Raw genomic sequence first — 15,647 nt, forward strand, 5'->3', positions numbered from 1 at the left:
CATGTGATGTCACTTCCGCTACCCCAGGCATTTTGTTGAAATGACGTCCCTGGCTCCGCAAAGGTGCCCGGACTACTGGGTTCATGCTAGGTGACTAATGGATTTGTATGAATCAACTGGTTGAACGCTTGCCACATCCCATTTATTCACACAAATGTATTGCGGTTGGCACCCCGAGGGTTAGCCTTGGGTTGCTAATAGCAATAAGCACCAGTTCCCAGGGCTTCACTGGGTGGTAATAGTGGCAGGGCCTAACGTTTAACTTGGGATTCCGGGCAGTTACCACCCGGTGAAACCCCCAGAACAGGTGCGTCTTGCTTTATTAAAGGCTAATTGTGACATAACAATTAACCTGTAATAAGGAACTGATATTACAACTACTCTGTCATCAGTTATTATGCTTCAGTTGTGATATTACAATGCCTACTGCTTGAGCCAGTGCAGAGGATAATTACATCTGTCTCTGCAGAATGGTATTTCAAATTCTTTGCTTGTAAAATAGTTTTCTGTGACACTTTACAGCCATTAATTGACAAGGAGCTGTTTATGGTAGAATGTTTAATGTGTGTGCTGCTCGTTTTTAACACAGGTGAGCAGAAATCTGCATGTTGTTACTTATTTTAAAGCACAAAATGAAAAATGTTTTTTCGAGGAATTTTATTCGACAATTATTTCTGCAACATATTAAACGATGCATATTAGCTTTTTAAATCCAAACAGATTCTACATTGATTATGTGGGCCTGCAAACGAAAGATCTCTTACATTAGATTAAGGAAGAGGCCAGGTATTAAAGGAGATGGCAGTGTGTGTCCTTATATTATAATGAATCAAATATCCGCTAAATGCAAACATACTTTAAAAGGGTATTTATTATAAGTCACCTTGGAGTGCCGTGACCTGATGTGATATTTTATTTATATTGCGCTCGTACACAAGTGTTAAAGGATGTCTGCCTCGTTCCTTTATTTGTTTATGGAACTCTCTGGTGACTTTGAACATCCTTATAGCCTATGGTACTTTACCCCGAATTACATGATTTCGACATGCTTTCCTAGTAATAGAGGTTCTTCAATTACATCTTCGACCCCTATTTAACCATGCATATTTTGCTTACCCATCTTCCATGTACATTGTGCCAGGAGTTGCATTCCCTTTCCTTGCAGAGGCTGGACTGACAAGCAGATAGACACATGTTTTAATCGTGGGAACGTATTGCTGTGATGGCGGTTGATAATATTGAAATGGCCGCATTGCATGCATTCTGTGTTTTGTTCTAATTGACTGTGCAGCAGAAAAATAGTTTTTATAGGCAATGTATGACAGAACTGTAATTTTGTGCTTCTTTTGTCCACAATGTATCACTTGACTCATCAATTGGAGTTTGCCATTGGACACAGATGTACAATGTATGCGGTCAACATTCAGTAGATCATCTTGTAGGTTATGGTGTTAACAATAGGGCGAAGCTCCTTTTTTATATTTCTGCTGTGTTCTGTTTTTTATATTCTGTTTCTTGCTGACTTACCTTTCACACATATTCCCCAGGGTTCTGGAGATGTCAAGTACCACCTTGGAATGTACCATGAAAGAATAAACCGAAGCACAAATAAAAACCTGACTCTATCACTGGTGGCCAACCCATCTCACTTGGAAGCGGTGGACCCTGTGGTGCAGGGAAAGACCAAAGCAGAGCAGTTCTACAGAGGGGACATGGAGGGCAAAAAGGTAAGAAGCACTGCATACAGCTTTTGCTTTACTGTACAGCTAAATAACTTCACTCATGACATTGATTTTGTGCATTAAAGGGAGGGCCTTGGACTGAGTGTTAGTAAGATGGCAAAGGTAGTCAATGAGTAAAGGCTTCTGTCGCCACCCTAATAAGCTTCTGAACATTCCAAGTGGACATCCTAAAGAGTTGCAGACCAAGATTATGTTTTGAGCCTGAAAATTGTCACAGGAACTAACGTGCCTTTCTTGTTGAAGGTTCTTGATAAAGTCGATGTCATCAATATCAGGACTTCACAGAACAACAAGAAATGCTTGCCTCGGGACATTCAGGGTTTTCTTTCAAGGCACTGGACAGAAACCCTGCTATTGGACCTGAAGTCAAATATTGTAAAAATGATTCATAAGGGCCACACAGCACTTCTCCTTTTGCTTGACCTCTCAGCCGCATTGTATTTAGTTGATCATACTTCTTGCATACAGATTGGTCAAGAAAGGAAAATGCTCAGCTAGTGCTATTCATTGGTTCACACCCTTCCTTGGGCCAAGACAAGCCAGAGTTGTTAAAGATGATGCTCTTTCATTGCCTGTCTCTCTTGTCTGTGGCGTCCCGATGGGCTCATGTCTTTCGTCTTTATTGTTTAACTTTAAGTCCCTGTGTCACTTCTTGAATGACCTCACTGTCCAGTTTGCTAATTATTCAGATGGTACCCAGATACTCCTTGACCTAATATGGATATATTCCAAAGATGTCGAAAAGGTCAATGAAATATTCGTGGCAGTCCATTCATGGATGCCTGCAAATTCACTTGCTCTGAACGATAGTAAAACAGAACTTCTTATCCTACGAACAGGCATCAGGCTTAAGTAAATGGGCCCCCGGTATGGTAGCTTTTTGATTTCGAGCAATGTTCTCCCTGTCCTTCAATGTACTAAGACATTAGGAGTTTACCTAGAGGCACAATTGACTTTTAACAGACCTGTTTCACATCTAAACTCTTCATGTTCCTACATGACTCGTGGCAAATCCGCTCATATTTAACAGAAAAGAACAGGGCGTTGATTGCCTCTGCTACCATAAACACCAGGCTGGGTTACTGTAATAGCCTTTTGGTTGGTACATCTCAGGCCAACCTCAGGAGATTACAGGTTATACAGAATGGAGCAGTTCAGTTGGTCTGCAGGCTTTTACGGCGGGCCCATTTGACTGAGGCTCGTCACTACAGCTACACTTGTTTCCTGTGAAAGAGAGTGCAACATAAGGCTACCACCTTGGTGTACAAATGCCTGACCGGGAATGCCCCTGCATATCTCTGCTCACGCATCAAGAAGGCACCGATTGGTCATATTTTGCGATCTAATAAAGACTCTCTTCTGAACTGTTCCTGCTTTTCCCTTAAGAAATGTGGTGGTACCGGCTTTGATGCCTGGGCTCCTATGATTTGGAATGTTCTGCCCCCTCCACTAAGGACAATTCCGTCCCTGGCTCACTTTAAAAAATCGATGAAGTACTCTTTTCTATGTGTTTCTTGTTGTTTAGTCTTGTTTGCAACCTGAGGCCCCCAGTTGTGAGGCACAATATAAAAATGTAAAAAGTTAAATAGAAAAAACGAATAGACTCTTTAATCGGTCAAAGTGCCTGAAGCTAGCTCTTCAAGGTCCTATGTCCAAAGATTGCTGCTTCTGCACTCATTTGTTGCATTCCATATAGGCTTGGTCTTGGTACTAGTATCTACTCTTGCTTCTTAATCGGGGAGTTAAGAAGAGCAAGAATATGTTGAGGAGGCAGGTGGCTTTGAAAGGAATGCAAAGAACATTGATCTCCGTCTACAGAAAAATCGATTGAATCAATTGGAAATCAGGTGGTTTGAAGGGGAAGGACCATATGTTAATTGTTTCATGGGCTTGGGTGGCAGTTTAGGAAGTTGTACTTCAAATAATGTATAACAAGGAAGGAGAGTAAATACTGCAGTTCTGGAAGCAGAGGGTGGCCCAAAGACATTCCAGTCCCCAAATTAAGCAATTCATGGAGAATTTGAAACAAAAATCCCTGTTTGAGGTATGGGGTTTTTCGTGAAGAATGGCGCGCAAATCTGTGTTTTACACGCAAATAATTCCATGAATCAGGGGCTTAATCTCCTACATGAATGGACTGTTGGGCTCATCTCCGATGCCCTGTTATCTGATTTACACCATTAACCCTTGACAAATAATGGTGTTAAGTTTTCCTTCTTGACTCTGGTTTCCTTTGTAAGTTCTGACACTTTTTTGATTCAGCAACATTTCTTTCTTGCAGGAGTTATCAACATCTTCTTTTTCCGACTTCTAAATCAGAGGTTTTCACGTTCGACAGGAGGTATTGCCTAAAATAGATGGGTGAAGCTGGAGACTTTGTACAGTCTGTGTTAAGCATAGGCAGAAAACGGGAGATGGGATGTGTATGGTGGTCTCCAATCTCCTTAAATTCAATATTTTTGTATGGGGAACCCTACAACCACTTCATAATTCCACAATGTCTCAAATTGCAACTAGATGACTCATTCTGTAAATTAAGGAATAGCATCAACACTACATCAAGGGTCTCTAACTCGCAGGTAGCTTGACTTCTTGTTAAATTGACTGCCTGGTGTAGAGAACTATGCGTCACTTGCAAGTTGACAGTGCCAAACCCAGCAGGGCCGAAGCCTTTCCTCCTCGAGGTCGATGAAATTGGTATTATTGCTTTGGAGAATACTGCATTATTTTAGCATCAAGAGACAATTTATTTTGTTATACTGTACAACTGATCAAAGTTTATAAGCTTATATTGCTCATAAGAATAACATGAGCACTATGGATAACAGATTATTCTACCACTAGAACACTGGTGTCACTGTAGGGCCATCACATGTCTGTATCTTCTCTTTTGCCTACCATCAATTTCTTCCCGACAGCACATGAATGTGAATAGTTGTGCCAAAAAGGGGCAATGTAGCATGTCTATGTGATGCCCACAGCAGTTTGCTGCTTTGGTTGTAAAATCAGAATTGGTCAATTTGTTCAGTAAGGTTTCTTTGATTGGCTTTAATCAGCAACTGTAATTCTTTGGTTCAGGTTTGTATGTTATAGGTTGGCCACTTGGATTCGGTAGTTGAGGCGTATGCATGCTTACTTTTAGAGTTGTTTTAGAGACAAGTTTATTATGTGTTTTTTTGTACTTGTAAACTATTGTTGTAGGATTACTTCCGTAAATGCATTTGCAACAGTGTCATGTTTTGCAGTTTAAGTTGATTTCTCCATTTACTTTTTGAAATCCTATGGCTTTCAGCAAAATTGACTTTTTGTATGACGCTTTCGTTTCTTTCTAGATTTAATACAAATGTAGCGCTAATGTACACTAGATAGACATGCAAAATCTAATTTCTATAGCACCAACTCGCCTTAGTTTCTAAGTGCGCTGCTAATGTGTATTATTACTGAATGGGAATTATTTCATCAACATCTAATGATGAAAGGCTGAGTTGACCCCTCTGAATTTCAAAATGTTGACCCATTGGTAGCACTATTATTCCTGCTTCCTTACTGCATGCCCTTAAGAGTCCTAATCATTGGACTAGGACCATAACCAAATTTGCACAGCAGTAAACATTTCTTTAACACAGTGCAACCAAATGCATAGAGTTATTAAATATGTTACTGAATGCTCCATCCCCTGAAATCGTAATTAAGTCCTTTTCTCTGCATTCTGAGGGACTGGATGCCTCAGAGCAGCCGCATCCCCTTTTCTGGTGCTGAATGCCAGTTATTGTTAAAATTATATTTTTCTGCTCATGCTTGCTCTTTTTCACCTGCTTGTGCGCCATAGGCATATTTTTCTGATTTCTGGCCTGCACACACATACTGCTTGGAGGGCTACGGCTCCAGTAAGTGATGAGAATTCTGGTCTCTGTGCGATGGACTTTTTGTCCATTCGTTAAGCCACAGTCTTTATTGCTTTGAAGAGATCTTTAACAGACCTCCTTCGGCATTCAAGGACTTTTTGCTACCAAAGAAACATTGCAAGAAAAGTCTGCCTCGTTACTCCTACGTCCCGTCCCCTTTTCTCCCATACTTGTGGGAGATTCCGTCCTTGGGGATGGGACCGGAGCACTTTTTTCCAAAAAGCATAACAAATTGAAAATGTTTGTCCTTCTTCTCTTTTTACGCGGGGTACCGCACATGGCCATAACCCCACCCTCCTGAGCTCCGCCCCGCGTATCTTCCTTCAGTCCTTTTCTCAGCGCGGTTGGGACTGGACACGCTTGTATCTTCTGGAGTTTTTTGTTCCCTTTGTCCTTCTCTCCTGCTCCGGTTCTGCGGTCATGTAGTCCTCTGTCTATGCCGGAGCGTCTGGAATTTGTGTCCTGTTTTACGTACGAACGTCGCTTCGCTAAGGCGGATCCCTATTCTCTCTGCTTGGAGTGTCTCGGGCCAGAACACCGGTGGGATTCTTGCTTCTACTGTGATTCCCTCTCCGTCCGGGCACTCCACCGCTGTATTTTTCGGTGGGAGGACGTTTTTCAGCACTTTCCTCTGCCTCATCTTCAGCTGTTCATTGACTAAAAAAATTGACGCCCAGTAAGTTCCTTACTTTTTAGGGCGCCTCGGCCGGGGGACTCACTTCCGGGGTCTTCTCAGTCCGGTAGGGGTTCTAGTAGTTCTACCCCCAGGATTTCTCCTGAGGTGCCTTGCAGGCCTAATAGACGTACCAGAGTTTTCTCTGAGGGTTCCCACGATGAACCTGCCAAGACCAGAACACGTTCCGAGGTTCACCAGTTGGGTGCTAAATGTTGGCCCAGTTCGTCTGTGTCTTTGGACACCAGGGTTCGCTCCGAGGTGTCAGTTTATGGAGCTTTCAGTACCAAGCCACGGCTTGAGGCCCCTCACGAGGGAGCTATACATACCGGGACGAAATCCGAGGTTCCTCTTCTTGAGGCTAAGGTCTGTACCGACAGAACCGAGAGACCTGCTCCTAAAGTCTTGTCTGTAAGGGTCATTCCTCAGTTTTCCCACGCTCATCTCGGTGATACTGGTTCTGTTGAGGGGGCAAAGAGGGCGGTCATGCATCGTAACTCCTCTGTTACCGACTCTGCTGAGGTTCCTCTCTTGGAGGCTAATGTTGGGGCCACCTCTAAGATGTCAAGCAAACATCCGAGACCCCCCAGTACTGGCTCGGCTGATGATCCTTGTGTCAAGGCTAAATTGTTACTCAAGTCCCCTGACCAGCCTGTGGAGACGATTGCCTCAGCTGTTCATGTGACGCAGTTCTCTTCAGGCATCGACAAAATGGCGGCCCACCCCCCATAGTCCACGGTGTCCATTTTGGATCCTTCCCTTACACCTACGTTCTTGACGGCAGGTGCTGGGATCTTAATTTTGGGGCTGAGCAGCCTGTTTCACCTCGGGTGGAAGGTAAAAATCAGTTCTGCCCTTCTTCTGACTGGCGTGCTTGGATGCCGCTGCCGCATACCGTCTCGCTTCCTCCTACTTCTGCTCCGCTGATCTATGTGGACCCGATTTGATGGTGGGCCGTCCTGGCAACCATCCTCATTGCGTTCATGGGGGTACGCCCCTTATGAGAGGCCTCTGCCTACCCGAGCGCCTAAGCCTTCATCAGAGGATGTGTTTTTCGGGAAATTTCTGAGGCTCATACATTCTGACCCTATGAAAGGGTACTTTAAGGGTCTTTTCAAGGAAATCTACCCTGAACCTCCAGCGCCACCTTCCGCACCAGTGGCTCCAGCAGTTCCAGCGGTTGTACCCCCTCTCCCTAACGGTCCGCCTCGAGCTCTTCCTCTCCTACCCCCGTTGTCTCCCATAGAGCGGGATAGCACTTTAAAACCTGTGGCGGCCCAGCCGTCTGCCACCGATCCTTTGGATGACCCTCAAGCAGATCAGGATAGCGATGAGCAGCCCCGCTCTGTCAGAGCATTCCATGACCGGGTTCTGGATATGATGGCCCTCCTCGGCATTCCAGTACCTGAGGCCCCTGCTCTGCTTGAAGGGGTGCTTTTGGGAGCGTTCACCTTGTCACCACAAGACCGCACCGGCCTGTTCCTCCAGAAGGACGTTTTGGCTGAGACGCGTAAGGTCTGGGATAAACCCCAAACCAGGCTGCATATTAATAAGGGAATCGACGCCTGTTACAGGTTTTACACCTCAGAGGAGATAGCCTTGGTTCTTGTCCGCTACCTTCCTCTACAGTGGTAGCTGCGGCCACGCTTCAATCCAAGCCGGCTTCTGCAACCTCTACAGCTGTGGCACAGATTCTCTCCAAGGAAGACAAAATTCTGGACTCCTTGGGCAAGACAGTCTTTTCTAACTCAGCACTGCAACTTCGCCAAGCAATTACCGAGCTGATCCTGGCGGAAGCTAATATGAAGCTGTGGAGGGAGTTGGCTGATTTCCAGGAGTCCATTTCTTCGGATAGGCTGGACGACTTCAACGCCGGGTTGTCGGACGTTAGGGTGTTGGCACAGGATATCCTGGAGGCTGCGGCACACCATGTGGATACTTCAGCTCGAGGCCTGATGGTGGGAATTGACACCTCCCGCCAGGCATGGCTCCATGCGACAAGGTTTTCAAAGGAGGTGCAAGATAAAGTTCTGGACCTTCCATTCGACGGAAAGGAGTTGCTTCATTCTTCTATGGATGACAAACTCGCAAAGACCAAGGTGAGTACCCAAGCCGCCAAATCCTTGTCAGTCCTGGCAAAGGTCCCAGCTAAGGCCCCTTATACCCAGAGGTCGGGGTCTCAGTCTCGATCCTTCTCTGGCTTCAGAGAGTTTCAGGACCGCCGGACACGCAGAACTGACCCTCCGGTTGGGGGCACCCGTCGAAAACAATGTGGTTGTTTTTTCGCTCTGCCTTCAGCATCCTCTCCAGGAGCAGGTAGTCTCCTTGCTGACAAATCTGCACAATTATATTTTTTGTTGGTCGCATGAGACTCCGGTGGGAGGACGAATCTTGTCTCATCTGGAGGCGTGGTAGCCCATCACAGGCGATCGGTGGGTTTTGCCCATCGCTCGGGCGGGCTTTCGCTTGCCCCTCCCCCTTCCCCACCCTTCAATCCTCCCTTCCAACAGATCAGGATACCCTCCCTCATAGCCGAGGTTCAGAAGCTTCTAGACTCAGGGCGGTGGAACTTGTTCCCCTCAGGGAGCGAGGGGAGGGCTTCTGCTCTCGACTGTTCATGGTGCCCAAACCCAACCAGGCTGGCCTGCACACCATCCTCAACCTTTCCCAGTTCAATGTTTCTCTTCCCCAAGAGAAATTCAAGATGATCACACCCTGCCAAGTAAAAGTAATCTCTTCGGAAGTGTTGTGGACATTTAGGATGCGTATATGCACATCCTGATATGGGGGCCGCATCGAAATTATCTGCGGTTCTCCCTGGGAGGGAAGCATTTCCAGTTCTGTGTGCTCCCGTTCGGTCTCAGCTCGGCGATGTGCGTCTTTACGAAGATGATGTCGGTCATCGCAGCTTCCCTTCGTCTACAGGGCATTCATGTATATCCGTATTTGGACAATTGGCTCCTACGCAGCCCTTGTCCACAGGCGGCATTGAGCAATCTCCATTCTCTCCTTCAGCTCCTGTTCCACCTCAGGCTTTCGGTGAACTGGCGGAAATTTTCCATGACGGTCTCCCAAGATCAGATCTTCTTGGGTTTTCAGTGGAACACAATCAACTCCAGGGTGTATTTGACGGCAGACAGGATTGCGGATCTATTCGCCACGTGTCAGCTCTTCATCCAGTCACAGCACATGATGGCTTGGTGGTTCCAGAGACTTCTAGGCCCCATGGCTTCATGCGTACTTGCTCTTCCTCTTGCGCATCTCAAAATGAGGCACACTCAGCTGGCTCTTCGGAGCTCTTGGTGTCAGGCTTCGGACTCAGATTCCAAGAGGATCCCAGTTCCTTCCTGCATGATGGCAGACCTTCTGTGGTGGTCCTCGACCAGCAATCTTTCGGTGGGGGCCTCCTTTCAGGAGCCCTGCCCACAAGTGATGATTACCACGGACTCCTCCCTCCTAGGGTGGGGAGCGACTCTGGATCTTCTACAGGTTTTTGATCTATGGATGCCGCAGGACAGGCAGTTTCATATAAATTATTTGGAACTCCTGGCTGTTTTTCTGGCGCTGAAAGCTTTCCAACCATCCATCAGGAACCGGGTGGTCCGGGTCCGCATGGACAACTCGGTATCCATGTTTTACATCAACTAGCAGGGTGGCACCAAGTCACCACCTCTTGTGGACCTTGCCATTCAGATGTGGGAAATGGGCCATCCAGCACGGCATTTGGCTGCTGGCGGTACACATTCCGGAGCAACTCAATGTGATAGCAGACCCACTCAGCCGGCAGACAGCGGCCAGCTACGAGTGGGAACTGAACAACATCTTTTGCCAATGGGGCACTCCAAAAGTGGATCTTTTTGCGACTGCCACAAACAGGAAACGTCCTCTTTATGCATCCAGGAACAGTCTTTGGGCCTCTTCTCTAGGGGATGCTCTCGAGATCCTTTGGCACAACATGAAGGCGTATCGGTCACTCTGCAAATTCAGGAATGCTTCGAATTGCACTCTCCTGTTCATAGCTCCTTGGTGGCCAGCCATATTCTGGTTTTCGGAACTTCAGCATCTGTTGATTTGTCCTCAGATCAGACTGCCGCTGATTCCCAACCTGCTTCACCAGTGCGATCAGCAGATGTGGCACCCCTCCCCACAATCATTCACCTTGGCAGCCTGGTGCCTGAATTCAAATCCCTAGAGCAGTTTACCCTGTCTGAAGACAATATGCGTATTATCCAAGCAGCCAGGAAGCCTTCTATGAGGTCTTAGTATAGGATCAAGTGGCTCCGGTTTTGTCACTGGTGTTTAGCTAAGCAATTATACCCCAGACATGCTACGATTGACACTGTCCTTTCGTTCATTTCTCATCTGGCTGCTTCGGGCATCCATGTCCTATCCTGTGGGACTTACTTGTCAGCTATTGCCGCCTACCTGTCCATTGATGCCTGTTCCTTTTCTTTGACGAACCCAGTCATTAAAAGGCATTTCACAGGTTTATTACATCTTTTTCCACCTTTGCACAGTCCTCACCGAAAGTGGGATTTAAATGTGGTTTTGACACCCTTATTGCATAAGCCTTTTGAGCCTTTGGCCACGACGGATCTGAAGTATCTTTCTTGGAAGTTTGCCTTTTTGATTGCAGTGACTTCGGCAAGTCGTGTAAGCGAGCTTCCAGCCTTGTCCGTGGCACATCTGTTCCTTATCTTTCATAAGGATAAGATTGTGCTCCACACTCATCCTTCTTTCCTTCTGAAAGTAGTGACAGATTTTCATTTGAATCAATCTATATCATTACCTGTCTTTTTCCCGAACCCGGCCTCAGATGCCGAGAGAGTATTACACAATCTAGATGTCAGACGAGCTCTGAAGTTCTATCTGGACAGAACAACTGAACTCGGGCTCCTCCCAACTCTTTGTTACGTTCGGAGACCCAAAAGGAAAACCTGCTTCAAAAGCTACTATCTCCTGATGGATTGCCTCCTGTATCTCAGAGGCCTGTACCATTCAAGGCCTTCAAACGCCGAAAGGCATTCATGCCCATCTTGTACAGGGCAAAGCGGCTGCTGTTGCCTTCCAAAAATATTTTCCCTCGGAGACCATTCCCAAGGCGGCTACGTGGACTTCCCCATCAGCTTTTTATAAGCATTACTGCTTGGACCTGAGCTCCAGGGCCGATGCTCAATTTGGTCAGGTTGTTCTTAAAAACCTCTTTCAGTAATGAGTCAGCTGAGTCTTGAGTCTTCCCTGATTTCCCTGTTGCTCTGCTGACTGAGGAACTCTTCTACTGCAGCTGCCTGGAGGCGGAGCCTATTGCTACCTGGACTATAAGACCCAAGACTCTCGGCAGAGCGGACGCGGTCAGCTGAGTCTTGAGAGTCTTTGGAGGTGTGGTGGTGTGGCGAGGCACAATGGGGGAGCCTGAGCCCTTGCTGGGTCCAAATGGACGAGGTCATGGAACTCAACACCCCTTGACCCGATTGCAGCTACGCCGGGGGACTGAAGCAGTACTTAGGCTGGAAGCAGTGCAGGACAATCAAGTAAGAACATTGAATGACATTATCTACTTGCCTGCCAGTTCTAAGGGGGGAAGCATACCTAAAAGGCTGTTGCCATCTACCACTGCCTTGAACACGGCCTTAAACATACATAATTCTCCATACAGTGGGGTTAAAGCACCAAAAGCGGCACATGCGGTTGAACAGTCCGCTCTTCTTGCCATGCCATTATACCAAAAACATGTATACGCTGGAAATATGCAGTTGCCGCCAAGTGTTTCACCTAATGGTTCTGCACTGTTTTTCCCCGTTAAAAAAACTGTTTCGGCATTCATCGCCGAGCCAACATCCTCCCAGAACTCCACGATCCCCATAGCCAGAGGATCCTTCCAGCCCCCGCCGCGCATCTCACCGTGCGAGTCAGCGGTGTCGAGCAGCGTCGCATCTTTGATGTGTCGTGGGGGTTCGTGTGCGCTGGGTCTGGCGCTGGAGCTCCGCGGTCCTGTCCCTACGGGGCGACGGGTGGCATTGGGGCTGGTGCATCGCCTGGAGTGGCACGGGGATCGCCCGAGGAGCTGCACGTTGCTGTGCCCACTGGTGCTGTCCTCGGGCAGGTCTTGGGTGAGGCTACCGAGGTGGATTCTCCTGGGGAGGATCCGTGGGCTGGGCTCCGAATGGCGGCTGGAGAGCGGGCCGTCCCTGCCCTGGCTGAACTAGCTGCGCATGCGTGGTCTGCATGCCAGAGACGGATGCATTGCTCTAAACAAATAACGGGCAGTGAAGTGGAGCACAATACACATGCGACTCCATACTTCTCTGCTGCTGAAATGCCCATAGACTGTTCGAAAGAGTGCACACCTTTCAATTCAGAAGTAATATCTAACGCTACTGAAAGCAGGGCGCTTACTTCTGAAATATATTTTATATTTCCGGATGTTGCTTCATTAACCCCTCATCCTGGTCAGAATAATGGAATGCATTCACATTTACTCCACACTGCAATGCCAAAAGAACGTGAACTTTATGGACCCAAAAACAGAGAACATGTAGTGGATAAAATAAGGGCATCTGTACAAGTGGCTCCAGATGAAAATAGTGCGCACGATGCATATTGTGGTAAGATTTTGGAGGTTCATGCAGTCAGCGGAATAACTTTGGGGCTGGATCCACCCATTGATAATACAAGTTCTGTGCAAATAATGCCTGCAGTGTTGCAAGCCATGGATAATACCTCCGTAGCAGATTCTAACGAACTTCCTAACAATGTTGCCAATGTAACATCAAGCATAAACTCACTTGAGGTAGTTCACAAACTTTTACAGGATCTTACGAAAATAAATCTGGCGCGTACTGCATCAAAATTAGACGACCCAACGAAAGAATGCAGTAACAAAGTTGTGCTTGACTTTGGTTCTGATCAATACCAAATAAAAGGTGCAAAAGACATCATGGGACGCTCTGTTCCCTCAAAGCACAGAAGGATTGAAGATAGCGATTCCACAGGCATTATATGCTCACAAATAAGAATACAGAAGATGCAAAACACAAAATTGTCTATTCAGAATAATGAAGATTCGGGTCAGAAACCTAAAACTTTAAATATAAACATGAGAGGCTCAACCAGTGAAAAAGAGTCCAGTTCTGATGATTCCTCCACTGACTCTTCGTTCGATGAACGAGAGTATCCGAAAATTCGTAGAGTACAGCGTCGTCCCAAGACGCACCCAACACATGGGCTCGTAAATCAAGAACTGCTCACAAAAATTATGCGAGACTTGCAACCAATTTTAACATCCACACTGACCCTGTTTCTGTGTCCGTTCATTAATCTTTACGAGCAAGTGAAGGACAGTCTGAATGACCTAACTACGTTAGTCGCTTTGATGAATTCCAAAGTGGTTAATTTGGAATATGACAACAACTTATTCAAGCAAATGTTTTACGAATCAACAAATAAAATTGACAGCTCTTTGGCGACTCTAGTTGACCAAAAGCAAACTAACAGTGATGACAAGAAGCTTCTAGCTGGAGTGGCCAAAGAAGCTCTTAGCTTATTAAGGCAACAAAGAGATCATGTTCATGAAGGGCCCAGTCTTCAACCTAGAGCGGACCTTGTCGTTCTTGACTGTGAATCCTCTGGGGTACAATCAGTAGTCAAGGATGGAAACAAAGAGGCAATGTTTAATGAAGTACCAACTGTAATGCCTAGAGAGACCCTAATTGCACTCAAACAAACAGGTCAGAATTCGAGAGCTGCTCAAACAATAACGGAAGCACCAGTTGTAATAGAAAAGCAACTAACAAACAACGTTGTACTTGGAGAAGCTGCTTGTGAAGCAAAGCTACTTACACCCACCCCCCTCAACGGTGAGAATGATCACTTGGGGGACACTCTGCTCGAAAGAGCAACTGAGCCGTGTGTTGAAATTACATCCTTTGCCATAGCAGTGGAAAGTGCTCAAAGCACAGGAAACAACGCAAATGGCGATGCCCAGATGCGTTCGACATCCGTTGATCTTAAAGGCCGCACCATAGATCTTGTGAGCCCCGTGCTGCCTCCACATTCAGAGACAAACATTACCGAAGATGTGTTTTAGATCTTTAAAGGATCACAAAAAGAAGTTGCCAAAGCTGTACAACCAAAACCACTTCCAGCTAAAAAACCTAAAAATCAAAAAGGGAATAGAGATCGGATAGGTAACAAGTCAAGAAAATTCCTTAGAAACATAAAAGATGTAAGCTTTACTATCAATTCAAATGCCATGTGCACACAGGCAACTCCTATAGCTCCTCAAAATGTGATAAGTCAAGTGGTTCAAGAAGATACAAAAAACAGTGATGCGGATAATGGTGATATTCCATCTGACCTCCTGGATTTATCTGTTTATGAGGATGTTGATTTGGATGATGTCGAACAAGTTCAAGTGCTCAAAGAGGCCGATGGTGCTGTTCTTGATCTAAGTGAACCTCCTGCGAAGCCAAATCCCCGAAAGGATAAACCGGCAAGAGTATGCACGATAGTGCCACCCATCTGCGCGGATATGCTAATGTTGATAGAGCCCGAACAACCACATAGTCCACCTTTTGTGACGCTCTTTGTAAAATGGGACTAATTCACTGCCCCTCAGCATAATGCATCTCAAGAGACTATTGTAATAAACAAAGGTCTTAATCTAGGCACTGTGGAGAATAAAGGGCTTATCAGTAAAAGGAATATTGAGGGAAGAGTCAGAAATGCCAATCAGAAAATCAATTCACAGATGAGAAGACCGCTTCCGAACAAAAGCCCCAATGGCCACAAGACAACAGCTGGGAAAAGTAATTATGAGAGGCAAAACCACTTAAGTGCGAAGTACTGTCTGTGCTTGGAACACATAGAGAACATTGAAAATAACCTATCCTTGAATCGGAACAATGTCCTACATTTGTTGCACTACGTACCGAGCCTGCGTATGATCAACTCAAATGGTATAAAAATAGTTGAATTTTTTCAAGAAAATCAGAATGATGTAGTAAAACTTCACATTGACTCCCGCATTATTTGTAATATCATAGTGGATGCCGCGCCCATTTTAATATCAATGGGCTTTGATATCACAGTATCGCAAGTAAAGTTGAATCCGGAAGGCAAACAAACAACATCTGATGCTGACCTTAAAAGAAATAGAATGGTAAATCAAGGTCGTATAGTGAATGATCTAAGACAGAGTCTGGAATCAATCTACACAGTTACCAAACACCTACTGTCAAGAATACGCCACAGTGCCAAGAAGAAATTTCGCAAGTATCAGAAATTAGAGAACCCATCAAAATAACCTTCAAGCATAAAGCCTCAATA

At 45.9% G+C, this 15,647-nt stretch overlaps 1 protein-coding gene across 9 annotated transcripts in view; it reads left to right on the forward strand.

The window, feature by feature from the left end:
- The window catches only part of OGDHL (oxoglutarate dehydrogenase L), a 2,607,259-nt gene that overhangs the window by 735,379 nt on the left and 1,856,233 nt on the right, over positions 1-15,647 (forward strand). For all 9 annotated transcript variants that reach the window (XM_069610806.1, XM_069610810.1, XM_069610809.1 and 6 more), the window contains one exon: positions 1,548-1,727. In XM_069610806.1, the coding sequence (XP_069466907.1) occupies positions 1,548-1,727 (180 nt within the window). The remainder of the gene's footprint in view (positions 1-1,547; positions 1,728-15,647) is intronic.

Source organism: Ambystoma mexicanum, chromosome 8, assembly GCF_040938575.1.
Source record: "Ambystoma mexicanum isolate Mex_15411 chromosome 8, UKY_AmexF1_1, whole genome shotgun sequence".
In the NCBI taxonomy this organism is placed as follows: domain Eukaryota; kingdom Metazoa; phylum Chordata; class Amphibia; order Caudata; family Ambystomatidae; genus Ambystoma; species Ambystoma mexicanum.